At 45.3% G+C, this 14,742-nt stretch overlaps 1 protein-coding gene across 1 annotated transcript; it reads right to left on the bottom strand.

The window, feature by feature from the left end:
* Positions 1–5,638: 5,638 nt before the first annotated feature.
* On the bottom strand, positions 5,639–10,926 carry LOC134291206 (uncharacterized). Its single transcript, XM_062858688.1, has 3 exons — positions 9,659–10,926; positions 7,114–9,040; positions 5,639–7,069 (listed from the first exon to the last, which is right to left on the bottom strand). The coding sequence occupies exons 1-3, from the start codon at positions 10,924–10,926 to the stop codon at positions 5,639–5,641; spliced, it is 4,626 nt and encodes a 1,541-aa protein (XP_062714672.1).
* Positions 10,927–14,742: the final 3,816 nt, after the last annotated feature.

The raw sequence follows: 14,742 nt of genomic DNA, 5'->3' as shown, positions 1-14,742 counted from the left end.
AAACGGTTTGGATGGTGATGATTTCAAGGCAATGCGAAACTTGAATATGAAGTCATTTTCTCGATCCTGATGAAATTTGATAAAATGGAAAGACAAAATAATCAATAATTCTTGCAAAAAATATATATAATTCCCAAGTAACCACAGTCATTATATCATTGCACGAATTAGACTGAATATCAACCTTTTCAATGCGGAATGCAGTAATTCCACACTTGCCATGCAATAATAGAGATTGGCATTATGATATTGGAAATGGTCAGAGTAAACGCAGATACTTGTTGATTGGATAACGGTTTATTAACGAATAACGAAAATGAAATAGTTATTTATGTAACGAGTTGCAAAATGACGAGTTTTACAGGACGAGTCGTACATTTATCCCACAAGGCACGCTATATCCAAAGGGAAGTATTATGAAAAGTGAATGTACCTCAACATTTTTTCGCTAGAACCATATTTTTGGGCCTCTAGATTCAGATAATGTGTGGTTTAAAATCTTGGGTTTTTTCCCATACATTTTTATATGTGACGAAATTGACCATTAAATGACTTTTTTCTATATGTGTATGTGAAAATATAAAAAAAAATCAAAAATATAAAAACAAACCCTAGATGAAATATTTTAAACTGCACAGATTCTGAAACTACGGGTCCAAAGTTACGATCCTAAGGAATAACATTTGAGGTACATTCGATTTTCATAATACTTCCCTTTGGACATAGCGTGCGAGGCTTGCCGAGGTGGATAAATATGACGAGTGCTGTAAAAATCGAGTTTTGCAATGAGTTGCATACACCATTTTTTGCAATGAGAAAAAAAAATCACATTTCCATCAGTATCATCATGCTTCCTGGTGGTTGAACGGGATCACCCAGGGGGTTCCATCAAGCTAGACGCAAAACTTGAATCAAGCAAGCTGTGCTATAATCGTCATGGGTTTTCAAGCTCTTGTCGTGGATCGATGAGTTGCATTATGAATCATAATGCAACTCATTTTTATAGTGAGGAAAAGTAGGCCGTATAGACACTAAAATGGCAAGTATAAAATTCAACATTATAGTGCCAAGTTACAAAAAAATCTATCTGACGCTTCCGTTGCTTGGACTACTTGATCAGATGTCTGTAGCAGTGATGGAAAACAGTGAGGAATGCAGCTGAGTAGACACAAACGCAAAGCTATCCTATTCATGAACAACAGAAGCCAGAATATATTCGCACTTCCTTCACTCGCGAGCTAACGAAGCTGGTCGCACTCGTTATTGATTCACGAAGCAGCTCTGAACATTTTTCAATTTTGTGAAAAAACGAATTTACAGGTCGACAGATTAATTTTTCAGAAACAATAAAGCACAAAACACTGCTATCTGATGGATAATTACTTCTTTTGCTATTAAAATCGCACTAAAATGCAATTCCCGCATCTCCACTTGTTCTTCGCGAATAAAAATTCATGAGTGTTTTTGTTTTTGTTTTGCTTCATACTCGTGAAGCAAGCGGGTGCCAATAAACTCACATACAGCTTACTCTCGGCGCCGTGAGTAAACCATTTGTTGCTTTTACACTCGCGAGTTGATTCACGATGAGAGTGTTTCCATCTCTGGTCTGTAGATCGGCCTACTCCAACACTCCTCCTCGATCTGCTGCTTCCAATCCACTAGCGGCAGCTAGTTTAGCAAGTCGAACTCCAGATAGTGACTTCGTCAAAAGATCAGCTAGCATATCCTCGGTTGGGCAATGCATATAGATATTTCACTTCGTTCTTCTCGCTGATATCTCGAATAAAGTGATGGAAATATGCTTCGTTTTACTAAATTGTTCTCCTTCAAACATTTTCAGACAGCTTTGGTTGTCTTCCAGAATGTTCAATTTAACGGGTTCATCCATGTTAATTAGCAACTGCTTGAGCCAACGAAACGAATTCTGCTTCGGTAGTTGAAGGGGAAACACATGTTGGTTTGCGACAGCTTTAGCTAACATTTCTGCCGTTAAGCTTGACTAAAATATTAACGCGCACTGAAACGGCAAAAATTAGCAATAGCCAATATCTCACAGAAATAATATTAAAAGCTATCAAAGTCTTTGATAACAGAGAGATGTTCCTTCTTTTTATCATCTGTACAAAAAACTATTGAAAAATATCCATAGGATTGCCAGTTATTCAATAAAAACCGAAATTTTTATTGCTTCGCCCATATAAAGTGTTAGGCGATTTTGTTCAAATTTATTGCTATTTTCTAATTTTTAATTGAGCGATAATATAGCTGCCTTCTTGGTACCTGCATCGACTCATACGTAGACGGTAATTGATGGTTCCTTTAAGATATCTTACTACACGCTTCAGCTCGTTCCAGTAGGTCTGCGTTGGTGAACTCGTTTTTCTGCTAAGGATTGATATAGCTGCGGATATATCCGGTCTTGTATTGACAGCCAAATACAGCAGTTGTCCTACCAACTTTTGATAGTTGTGGTTGTCTGAAAGTGGTTCTCCGATGTTTTCGAGCTTCTGATAATTAGTATCCAACGGAAATTTTGAGATTTTCGCATCCTGAAGTCCAGTGCTACTAATAACGTGGTTGATGTATTTCCGCTGGCTGATAAAATAATCTCCGTCCGGGTCAAGTTCTACTTCAATGCCCAAATAGTATCGGAAGTGTAAGCCCTTCGACTACTCCGACGGGAATAATTCTGTTTGTGGATATATCCATATCCATATCCTATAGGATTATGCTAAACATAGGGTCGTCTACTCAAAATAGCACCGTCTTGAATTCTGGAACACCCTCGTACACTTACCTTAACAGAAAAGAAACCTTCTTCGGTTAACTCCCAGTAAATAAGAAAGGAACGAATCAAACCGTATCAAAAACAACCAATCCAAGGTGAAGGCCAACTTTCTGGAGGACCGCTAAGAAGGAGGCCTGAATACCCCTTTGTGGGCTCGAAAACAAGAAGATCCAAAATGGATGTATATATCGTACATAGGGAATGCGTTCTAAATAATCTAACCACCATAAACATTCAGTTACATGCTTACATTTTTATCCACCTGTAGTAGCCAGAGGTGTCAGCTTATGAATTGTATATTTTGAGAGTTTGGACAATTTGAAAGTCTTATCATACCGTGTGAGATTATCTTTATTTTAGCGTGCACGAACGTCCTCTCAAAACGCTAACGCTAAATTGACAACTTGCATGTGAGATGTACCAGAAACGTCAATCATGCGTAAGCATGTGCTGGATGGAAATTTAGAAGGACTTTAGTTTAGTGAACGATTTTGTGGCAGATGGACGTATCGTCAGTTGAGTGCGGGAAAACAAATCGGCCGATGGCAGACCAGCCGAAAAGCTCGGATACTACACCACCCAAGGACGCTATTTTCATTAATGAGAGACGATACACAGAAGGTACTTGCGGTTGTTGCTCTTTGCAGCGCTGTAGATCTACGTTGGCTAGCTTGTTGATCGAGGACATCGGAAGGAAGAACCTCGGGAAGAACATGGCTGATCGAATGGTGGTTCGAGCTCACGGCGTCCTGGCTTCTCTTCGGTTTGACGGCGGGCGGTTTCTCAGGAGGCCACCGACGCTGAGGCCGACGGTTTCAACCCCCGCAGGTGATGGTGGTTACCTTGGCCGATGGTTGCGGCACTCACAGGATGCACTTGGGAGTACAGGCACTTGCAGAATGCAGCCGACAGTTGCGGCGCTCGCTAGATGCGGCCGACGGTTTTAGAGCTTGCTAGATGGTCCACTGCACGAATTTATTCTGGCCTGCTTACTCTCACACGAAATTTGACGTTTGAGAGGTGCCGACACCGCTCAAACGTCAAATTTCGTGTGAGAGTAAGCAGGCTAGAATAAATTCATGCAATGAACCATTAAGTCTATGATGTTAAAAAAAGTTCATGCCGCCAACCGGTCTTGAACAAAGAATCCTATGGTTGACATGCTCACATGCTGATCACTCCGCCGTAAGAGTGACGGAGGACAAAACGCATCGAAGAGACTTTTGTGGTGTGATGGCCCTTGCCATGGTTTTTTAGTTTGGCTGATTTAGTTTGCTTTGATAATGATGGGCGGAGCAAACTGACATTAGAAGCGCCGCGTGAATTTACTGGCGTCACAAAAAAACCGCTACCTGCATATTGATTGTTGACAATACTCTTCAATCAATCACACAGGTTCAACATGGTTTAATAGGGGTGTTATGACTAAAACTAACTTCACTGGCCGGATAGTAACCCACGGTTCACTCGCGGAATAGCGTTTCGGACGTGACTTAAAATATTCGAGTTTTGCACTGAACTGGCGGTTAATTTATTAATTAACGAAAACGAAATACAACAACGACACTTCGACTGTGGACTGTATAATTTTATTTGCCGACGCGGCCGACGTACGGGAGATAACTAAATTAATCTTTCTGTGCTGCTGTTCAACAGCGCGATCGGTGGCACTCAAAAGCCGAGGATCGGGGACTACCTGCACGACCTACACTGCTATCGGTCTGCGGTGCGCAACAGAGAAGCTGTTTCTGCGGTACTCATGCTCTGCTCAATCTGACTCGGTTCGATCGATGAGTCTAATATCGGCCTATCTACATCTAATTGATACTGTACGTAACATGCCGGCGGCCTTGAGTTAACTCAACACAACAACAAACTAGAACAAGAATCTAACTAGTACAACTGAACAATAGAATACAACTTTGCTTTGGGTTGCTCTTCGCAACACACGGTTCGACGATCTCGTCTAAGATTCGGTTCTTACTCTAACACTATATACATTTGCAATTGTACACTGACTGGACAGGATCGGTTGGTCCTCCTACGGCTGGTCACTGATGATGATGTCCGCATCACGTAGACGATGAATCCGTGCACTGATGTCAACGTCCGGTAGAATTGGAACTAGCCACTAGCGCCTGCGGTATCTGACGGTTCGATGTCTGTCGAAGATAAATACGGTTGTAATCCGAGACACGGGCTTACAGAGGAGACACGTAACTTAACGGTCGGCCCCCTGGCGATAAACGGACGGAATGTCCAAAGCTTGCCAAAGTTGCCCCGTGGGGGCAATGAATACTTAGCTGAAGCGCAGCTCCTAGCTGCTGGTACGTTGAACTGATGAAAACGGTAGACCGTACATTGAATGGGTGTCCGGGCATCTCTCTCGGGCTAGGGAACACTGATGACTAGCGATGAGCGAAGATTCCGATGATCTGTTGAAGATACGAGGCGATTGGGATCCAGAAGAAACACAAAAGTGGATCAACGTAACTTATACGTCGCCCCCGTGGCGTAGCGGTAATAAAGCACCGCAGAATGCCGACAGTTGCCCCTTATGGGGGCGTACTTAGCCTGATGGTTGCCTGAGCAGGTAACAGGAACGGTAGAAGCATCACATCAGATGGATCGACTGGGCTGCGGCGACGACAGTGGAGACAGTTGGTGTTGACATCCCTAGCGATGGAAAGCAAAGCGGTAGGTTCCAACAAAATACGAAAACAGGATGAACGTAACTTGAGGGTCGCCCCCAGACATCAACGGCGAAATGTGTGCCGCCTGCTGCCTAAAGTGCCCCAACGGGGGCGGAAATACTTAATCTACTTGGCGGGCTGATGTACTGATGCTAAACTACTGTGCTTCCTCGACCTGCTGTTGGTTGTCTCGAATCGGAAGAATGCATATCTTCTGGATTCCTCGACGGAATGTACCTTGCTGCGTGCGAACGGTAACCACCCTGATGATGCCATCTGCTCCCGGGTGAATCTCCGTCACGCGTCCAAGCTGCCACTGCAGCGGCGGTAGTTTATCCTCCTTCAATAACACCATTGTTCCAATGTGCAGGTTGTCTCTTCTTCGGGTCCACTTGTTACGGTTGTGGAGGTCTGACAAATAGTCCGTTGACCATCGCTTCCACAGCATCTGACTGTAACGCTGAACCAATCGCCATCTGCTCAGTCGGTTCTCCGGGATGTCCTCCAGACTCGGCTCCGGAATCGCTGTTAGCGGACGCTGCACCAAAAAGTGTCCGGGGGTCAATGCTTCCAGGTCTCGATGGTCGTTGCTAATCGGAGTGATCGGTCTCGAATTCAGACATGCCTCGATCTGCGTAACAACAGTCAGCAGTTCGTCCGGACGGAGTACGGTATTCCCTATCACTCTACGCATGTGGCCTTTCAGAGACTTTACGGCTGCTTCCCATAATCCGCCGAAGTTCGGCGATTTCGCAGGAATGAACTTAAACTCGATCGAATTGCTGGCTGCTTCCGTCACAACTGCGTTCTGGAACTGTTCGGCTCGGAATAGACGATGCAATTCACTGATTTCTCGCCGCGCTCCTACGAAGTTCGTAGCGTTGTCGCAGAAGATCACTTCTGGCTTTCCACGCCGCGACACGAATCGTCTCAGTGCCGCCATAAAAGCTTCTGTAGTGAGATCTGCTACCATCTCTATGTGAACCGCCTTCACTACTAGGCAGACGAACACGCACAGGTAGCATTTGATTGGTGCTGCCTTACGAGACGCTTGACGAACGTTGAACGGACCACAGTAGTCGACTCCGACACGAAGGAAAACAGGAGCAGGAGTCACTCGTTCCATCGGCAGGTCTCCCATCAACTGTTCGTGGGCTCGTGGACGAGCTCTGAAGCAGGTTACACACTCGTGCACTACCTTCCGAGCTAGGTTTCTTCCTGACAGTGGCCAGAATTTCTCCTTCATACAGGATAGCATCAGCTGCGCTCCTCCGTGGAGCAGTCTGTGATGGTAGTCAACCATTATCAGCTTCGTCAGCGGGTGATTGCTGTCCAGCACAATCGGATGCTTTCTGCTGAACGACACTGGAGCATGGCGAAGTCTTCCGCCAACACGTATTAACCCATCTCGCAGACACGGATCCTTCGTATGCAATCTCGAACTGGGTTTCACTTGCCCCGTCGCTGCTAGATCTGCTAATTCCACTGGGAAACACTCCGACTGCGCCAGTTCACTAATGCGATCAAAGCTTCTTCGTGTTCTTTCGCGTTCAGGACTCCACTTCGTCTGCAGGCTCGATTTCCAGTTCTGCAGTTGTTGGCAAAACGAAGTGTCCAAGCAGTTGATCGAACTAGCTTCAGCAACGACGAATAGCGAACGAAGATCTCACTGGGCGGTAGCATCTGCAGCGCTGCTGTCACTAGCGGTTTTTCCTCCAACTTTACTGAATCATACTGTTGTTCTGGGCTGCTACTCATCTTCGGCCAAGCACTCGGGTCTTCTTGGAGCCACGTTGGTCCATTCCACCAGATTGAACATTCGGCAAGCTGCAGCGGTGTTACACCTCGAGATATTACATCTGCCGGGTTCTCGACGCCAGGCACGTGGTTCCAAACGCCTTCTCGAGTGATATGCTGGATCTCTGACACTCTGTTGGAGACGAACGCTTGCCATCTGGATGGATGGGACGAAAGCCAACACTTCACGATAGTCGAGTCGGTCCAAAAGAATGTCTTCGCTGGGATCTGGATACTCTCTGCTACTGTCTCGTACAAGTGCGCCAATAGCAGTGCCGAAGATAACTCGAGTCGGGGTATTGACTGCCTTTTCTTCTTTTTGCTCAAGTCTTCCAATGGAGCTGGAGTGGACTTAGCCATCACCAGCCGAACTGTAACTGTTCCGTCCTGTGCAACGCAACGTAGGTATATTACTGCTCCGTACGCCTTTTCTGAGGCGTCACAGAATCCGTGTAGTTCGCATGATATCACATTATCGCTGAATGCGATCCAGCGGGGTACGGAAACTGCATCGATTCGATCCAAGTTCGTTCTGAACTCGAGCCACTGTGACTGCAGATCTGCGCTCAACGGTTCGTCCCAAGAATACTTCCGTTTCCAAAGTTCTTGGAGAAACATCTTCGCCTGCACGATCACTGGCCCTACAAGACCATACGGATCGAATAAACGTGCGGAATCAGACAGTACGATACGCTGTGTCACTGGAAGCTTCGGGCTCCAGCGAGGTGTTTTGAACCAGTACAAGTCTGTCGCCGGTTCCCAGGTTAAGCCGAGGGTCTTCACTGTAGCTGTCGCGTCAATGTCCAACAGCTCTCGTTCGTCACGCAGGTGACGTGGAATGCTTTTCAGAATCGCAGGCTGATTGGAATGCCACTTCCGGAGGTTGAAACCAAAGGAACCAAGTAGCGACAGGACATCCTTGCACAGCCGTATTCCTTCCTTCACAGACTTCGATCCAGTTAGCATGTCGTCAACGTAGAAATCTTTCTTGACGACTTTGGCTGCGGGTGGATTCGTTTTCTCTCCCTCCTCTGCGCACCTCTTCAAGCTCCGTGTTGCTAGATACGGTGCGGCAGAAGTACCGTAGGTCACGGTCGTCAGCTGGTACGTTCGGAGTGGCTCATCTACGGACTCTCGCCAAAGAATCCTCTGCAGCGGTTGATCCTCTTCGACTACGTTGATCATGCGATACATCTTCTCCACATCAGCGACAATCGCGTACTGTTGGAGTCGGAAGCGAATCAGAATGGACAAGAGGTCGCTCTGTACCACCGGTCCCACCATCAGGGTATCGTTCAGGGAAACTCCAGTGTCTGTAGCACACGACGCATCGAAGACTACTCTGAGCTTCGTCGTGGTACTGTCAGGTTTCATGACTGCATGATGCGGCAAATAGTAACTGTGTTTCGGCTCTTCCTCGTCGTCACGAACTTCTCTCATATGACCCATCAGCAGATACTCGTGGATGAATTCTGTGTACAGAGCCTTCATCTCCGGGTTCGCGTTCAAGCGACGTTCTAGTCCCATGAACCGCTTGGTAGCAATCGCTTTGGACTCGCCTAACTGCTTCAACACGTAATCCTTCTTCGGGAGTACTACCCTAAACTTGCCATCAGGATCTCTCGTCGTAGTCTGCTCGAAGATCGACTCACACGTAGACTCCTCGATGGAAAGACAGCTCTTCGTTCTACAGGATTCCAGTTCCCAAAAGCGGGCTAGCTGCTCGTGGATCTCCTCCGTGGAAACTGAAGCGGTGACTGCACTAAGGGTTCACAGTACGAACAAAATCTGTAAATTTATGACGAACTGAATGTAACAAATTGACCTCCATCGTGTTCGATAGAAATTTATGTGTGATCTTAAAATTACACTGCTGATTGCTGAGAGAAAAGTGTTAATTGAGCATCGACTTTTCAGAGAAACTTAAAAAAATCTTTATACGAGAATCGAACTCAGATCTTCCGAGTGAGAGTTCACGCTTAACCCCTCTAGGCTGTCTCACCAAGCTGAAGAGAGAGCAATCAAAGATAAACATGTTCCACCATAGAGGAACAAACTGTTGTACCGCTTCGGCCACAGAGAGCGAGAGAGCAGTCTCCGCAGCGAGGCAGACGACTGAGCGTAGCTGTCCTCGTTTACGTTACTGCATGTAAATTTCAAGCGGATATGTCTCAAAAAATGTAAACAGTACGCATGATTGGCTGATTACTGAGCGGACAGTATCATCTCTCGGTAAAAGGCTGTAATTTTGTAGCTTCTGCTATAATTTTCAGTCGATGCTTAACTTACGTGCTGTTTAATTTTCATGATTTCTTTCTGTGTTGTGACAGGAGTTTCTGGAATCTCTCCGGCTACTATCCATCCGAGTTTTGTATTGCACAATTTCGGACCAGATTCCGAGAGCCTTTTCTGCTCTCCCATCAGCAAATCGTAGAAGACGGATACGCCAAGGATTGCATCTACGGCACTGGACTCATGGAAGCCTGGATCAGCGAAACAGATGTCGGACGGCAGCTTCCAAGTACTGATATCGAAGCTTTGCTGCGGCAGATTCAACGATATCCGAGGCAGCACGTAGAATTTCACTTCCTCAGTTTCGAACGACAAGCAACGTGACAGAATTCTCGCCAACACTGACTGTTTGGACACCGATGAAGCATCACCAACACCATTCACCGGTAGATTTTCATGGAACCGCTTGAAGTTCAGCCGTTGAGACAGGTTCTCCGTGATCATACATATCTGCGAACCGTTATCCAGCAACGCACGAGCAATGACTGTGTTTCCGAAGCGATCGGCGAGCTTCACGAGCGCGGTTGACAGAAGTGTAGTAGTTCGCTGACTTCGAGTGTTGTGTGAAGTAGCAGTGTGGTGAGAAGTAGTCGGTGTATTTGTGGGAGGTGACTGTCGTGTATGTGGCGGAGAAGTGTTTTGGACGGGAGGTGTTTGTGGGTTTGTTTGAGTATTATTCATCCGGGATTGGCCTTGAGAATTCGATTGCGATTGATGTCCTTGAGACTGAGGACGAGACTGTGTTTGAGCATTTGTGTTCGCGTTCGCGGCTTGAGGCCTGTTCGGGGTATTTGGAGTCGGATTCTGAGGGGTAGAAGTGGGTGGAGAATACGGATGCAACAGGTAATGATGACGTTGACCACACTTGGAACACGTACGTCTGGAACAATCGGCCACGAAGTGTCCGGACGATAGGCAATTCAAACAGAGTCCAAGTCTTCGAATCGCAAGTTTTCTGTCCACCACCCGCATTTTGCTGAAGCGACGACACTGCTCAACGCTATGCTGTCCACCATTACAGATTTGACAACGGCTGGTAGCGGATGGCACTAGAGTGTGAACAGCTGAGCTCTTGAACGGACGTTTTTGCTCGAATCCACTCCGTGTTGACGTAGACTGCAGAATCGCGCAATGCTTATCCAGGAAGTCTAGCAAGGCGTCATATCGCGGGATGTTCTTGGACCCATGATGAGTCTCCCATTGGCGGAGCGTAGCGGTATCTAGCTTCTGCGATAGCATGAACGCCAGAAGAGTGCTCCAACTGTTGGTGTTTTCTCCAAGCTTCTCCAACTGCTGTAGGTTGACCTTGAACGTCGTCAGAACAATGTTCAGGGCTTCGAAAGACTCCGACTTCATTGACGGAACTGCAAACAGCGCTTTCAGGTGCTCATGAGCAATCAGCTTATGATTCTCATACTTCGCTTCGAGGATTCCCCAGGCAATAGGGTACGATGCAGCGCTCACTTGAACTTGGTTGATCTGCAGTAGCGCATCATCTCTCAACGAAGCACGCAAGTAATTAAACTTGTCGATTAAACTTCACCAGTTTCCTCTAAAAGCACGTCAATCTTCACTCTCACGGCACAGAATCTGTCGAAAATCTCATCTAGCTTCACTAAACGAAATTCAACCACATCTTGATCACGAGTTTCGTCGAAATTATCCACAAACTTTTGCACATTCTCCAACGCTGACTGCAATTGGTGTTCTTCCTTCACCAACTGCCTTAAACTGGACTTCGTCATCGTTGATAATTCACCACTATCACACTTCACTAGAACAGAAAACCGATACCGAGACCTCAAGCGGAACGAATTGACAGAACAGACAGAAAGCTCAATTATCAACCACGAATTGTGGGAATTATCCAAACGGCAAATCGCAAATGTGCCAAATTCAAATTTTCAACCGGAGAACTCAAAAAACATCCTCCACAAGAATAATCAAATTTGTCCAAACTCGCACCACAGTACGGTAACAGAGCGCTTGTTAAATGCAGCAGAACAAAACGCTATCGGCTGGATTGCGTCACATGCAGACCACGCTATCCTAAGCCACCTCAACCACACATTCACACACACTGGCTATTTATCTGACTCCTCGGTGCGCGATGAAACTGCTCCAGGGGGGAACAGGACGACGGCGAACAGCACCAAGAATCCAATAAAACAGCCAACGGATGGACGGCGGTCTCAGCACCAAGTAGAATAACCGGGTCACACAGGAAATTCAGCTTCCAGCAGCACAGGAGGAATCTGTGAATGCCGGGCAACTCCCTGGAACAATCCGTTCCCAGCCATCTTAGCAAACTGCAGTAGAATCACTTGGCATAATACGGAACCTCACGGTGATGGCAACTTGCTCCGCCAACAGTGCACTCGTCAATGAGGCAGCATCACACTGATGACGACCCCGTCATGGTGCTGGCTGTCACTGATTCTTGCTAGGGGAAATACACGCATGGGAAATGCTACTCAGCTTTGTTCATACCCCACATTCTCCCTCTTCTCCGAAAAAAAAATGTTTTCTTACTAGCAGGCTTGTTATTTTTACGCTCAAACCCTCAATTTCGTTCTCTTCATCCTTATGGCACCAATGCCTAGGGGCGAGACAGATCTAACGAGAGCAAATCTGTGCTCGAGGTGTTGCTGAGAATTCCTCACAGTTCCTCAGAATTTCTCCCATTTATGCCAAAGTGTGATCTGGCACCAATGTCAAACTGCCAAAGTGTTGCGTGTGCTGAATGAAAATTGCAGTTTTAGGGATGTCTTTCAACAAATTTCGTCGATCATCGATAAAAGGAGTAACTCAGAATTTCTCAGAGTTGCTTTCGTTTGCACAGTGTCTTGCCCCTAGACCAATGCAACAAGATATTGTGTATTCAGTTCAAAGTTGGATTATCCCGACTGTTTGTGAAACTGTTCAGAACAGTCGTCGAATATCGAGGGGGTTCTCGATGTATTCTATAGAAATCGATCAATCAGCAAATTGGTTTCGAGTAAAGTGTCTCGAGTATACCAAAGTGGAGAATCCTTGTCGTTTTGACAGGTCTCCTGCTCGATTGGAACTATGGGGATGACACTAGATCGACTGTTCCAATTTTGACGTTTCTCCTCTTTGTTTTATCCAGGCTCGTTAGTTTCGAGCACATCATTATTCCAAACATTCAGGTCTTCAAGAACTTCAAACAAAGGTAATTATCTTGGTTCTTATGTAAATTGCCTTTATTACACCTTATTTTAGAAAATGCAAAACATTTATCGCGGAAAAAATATCCTCATAAATTTATTAATTGATAAACATTGCATCTGAACACCCCTGACGTCCGCGCCAAAAAGCTGGCGGCTTGGCTGCCGGCAACAGCTGATCAAGGAATCAGTTGGCGCCCGGTCAGCTGTCCTTGTTTCACCAATTGAATGTTTTTAAATATTGTCGGGCCGCCACCAAACCGGACTTCGCGCAATCAAGTCGCGACGCGACCCAACTCGCGACGTTTTTCAATCATGTCAAAGGTAGCGCGCATCCTTCCCGTTGCTGTCAGCAACACAGCGCACTAGATGCGAAACAGTTGCGACACTTGTGGACAAAGAAAATGACAATTTTAGATTGAATGTCGGTCTTGATTCCAACCGGATAGACAATACGCGTATGCGCGCGAAATCTTTCCCGCTCATTTTTGCTGTCAAATCCGTCAGCAACCGTTCACCGACCGTTTGAAACGTCGACTGTTTCAAATGGTCGTGAACAGTTTGGAACTGGACGGTCAATACACTTCAAGATACAAGAATTAAGACGAATGGCCACATTTACTTTTTGTTTAGTAAACGCACTTTTGTTAATATCGAACCTATATCATTTGATTGATAACTTGCAATGCTAACCGATCATCTATGGGGTTTTGCCGAGCTCCAATAAAAATAACTACAACACACGCAGTTGGGTGATGCGTCTTCTCTCCTTCAAGCGCACGTCTCGTTATGTATCCGGCCCTGTTTTTCTCTCACTCAAATCAATCGTTATTCACGATTGCGAAAATTCGACGCATTCAACGAAAACGAACATATTTTGTAAGAATTATTTGTAAAAAAAAAAGAAAAAAAACAAGAGATTAACGAATTTGATATTTATCAGACTAAAGATTCCGTATATCATACAACTCCACTTTCAATGCTTCAATGTGATGGTACAGATGGACCATATATAACACACAAATATCCTTCATTATACGAAAATAGATTCTACCAAACGAGTTCGAAAGAGGTTCTACAACATATTTTCAGTAGATATGTTTTCATTGCGTACTTGAATTTTAAACTGTTTTACGATATGCAATTTTTATGGGCGGTTTTCATTACACGTCCCTGCATTTTCCTCACGCACAGCTTTCGGCAGTTATCATGCAACGCCATTTCCTCAGACGGGTTTCTTTACACATCGCTGCATTTTCCTGATGCAAACAATTGGGTTTTTAAATTTTGAAAAATGTATTGATTTTATTCGAAAGAGCACCTTTTTCTGAGCCACTGTGATTTTTTCAGATTTTTTGAGCTTCATTTTGGTACCCAAAATCAATTTTAAAGAGATTTTTTGAAATCACCTTTTGACAGCTGGGCAACTGCTTGACAGCTCCGCCCAGTACAAAATGCGACGAGGGGTGATTCGACAAATCGCTCCCATACAAACTTCAAATTGATTTTAAAATAGGTTCCCGGGCACCAAAATTCATGCAAATTTGGATTTCGGCTCAGTTTTGCATGCAGATTCAGAATATTGAATTATCTCAACACCGTTTAAGAAGCCAATTTTCGGCAGTTTTTCAATAACGCCATTTCCTTGGACGGATTTCATTTCACGTCCCTGTATTTTCCTTATGCAGAAAAATTTTCGGCGGTTATCCAACAACGCCTTTATCTTGGACGGTTTTCACTACACGTCCCTGCATTTCCTTTATGCAGAATAATTTTCGGCGGTTATCCAAAAATGCCGTTTCCTTGGACGGTTTTCATTACACGTCCCTGCATTTTCCTTATGCAGAAAAAAATTTCGGCGGTTATCCAACAACGCCTTTACCTTGGACGGTTTTCACTACACGTCCCTGCATTTTCTTTATGCAGAATAATTTTCGGCGGTTATCCAAAAATGCCGTTTCCTTGGACGGTTTTCATTACACGT

Source organism: Aedes albopictus, chromosome 1 (assembly GCF_035046485.1).
Source record: "Aedes albopictus strain Foshan chromosome 1, AalbF5, whole genome shotgun sequence".
NCBI lineage: Eukaryota > Metazoa > Arthropoda > Insecta > Diptera > Culicidae > Aedes > Aedes albopictus.
This window is presented reverse-complemented; position numbering and strand designations above follow the sequence as displayed.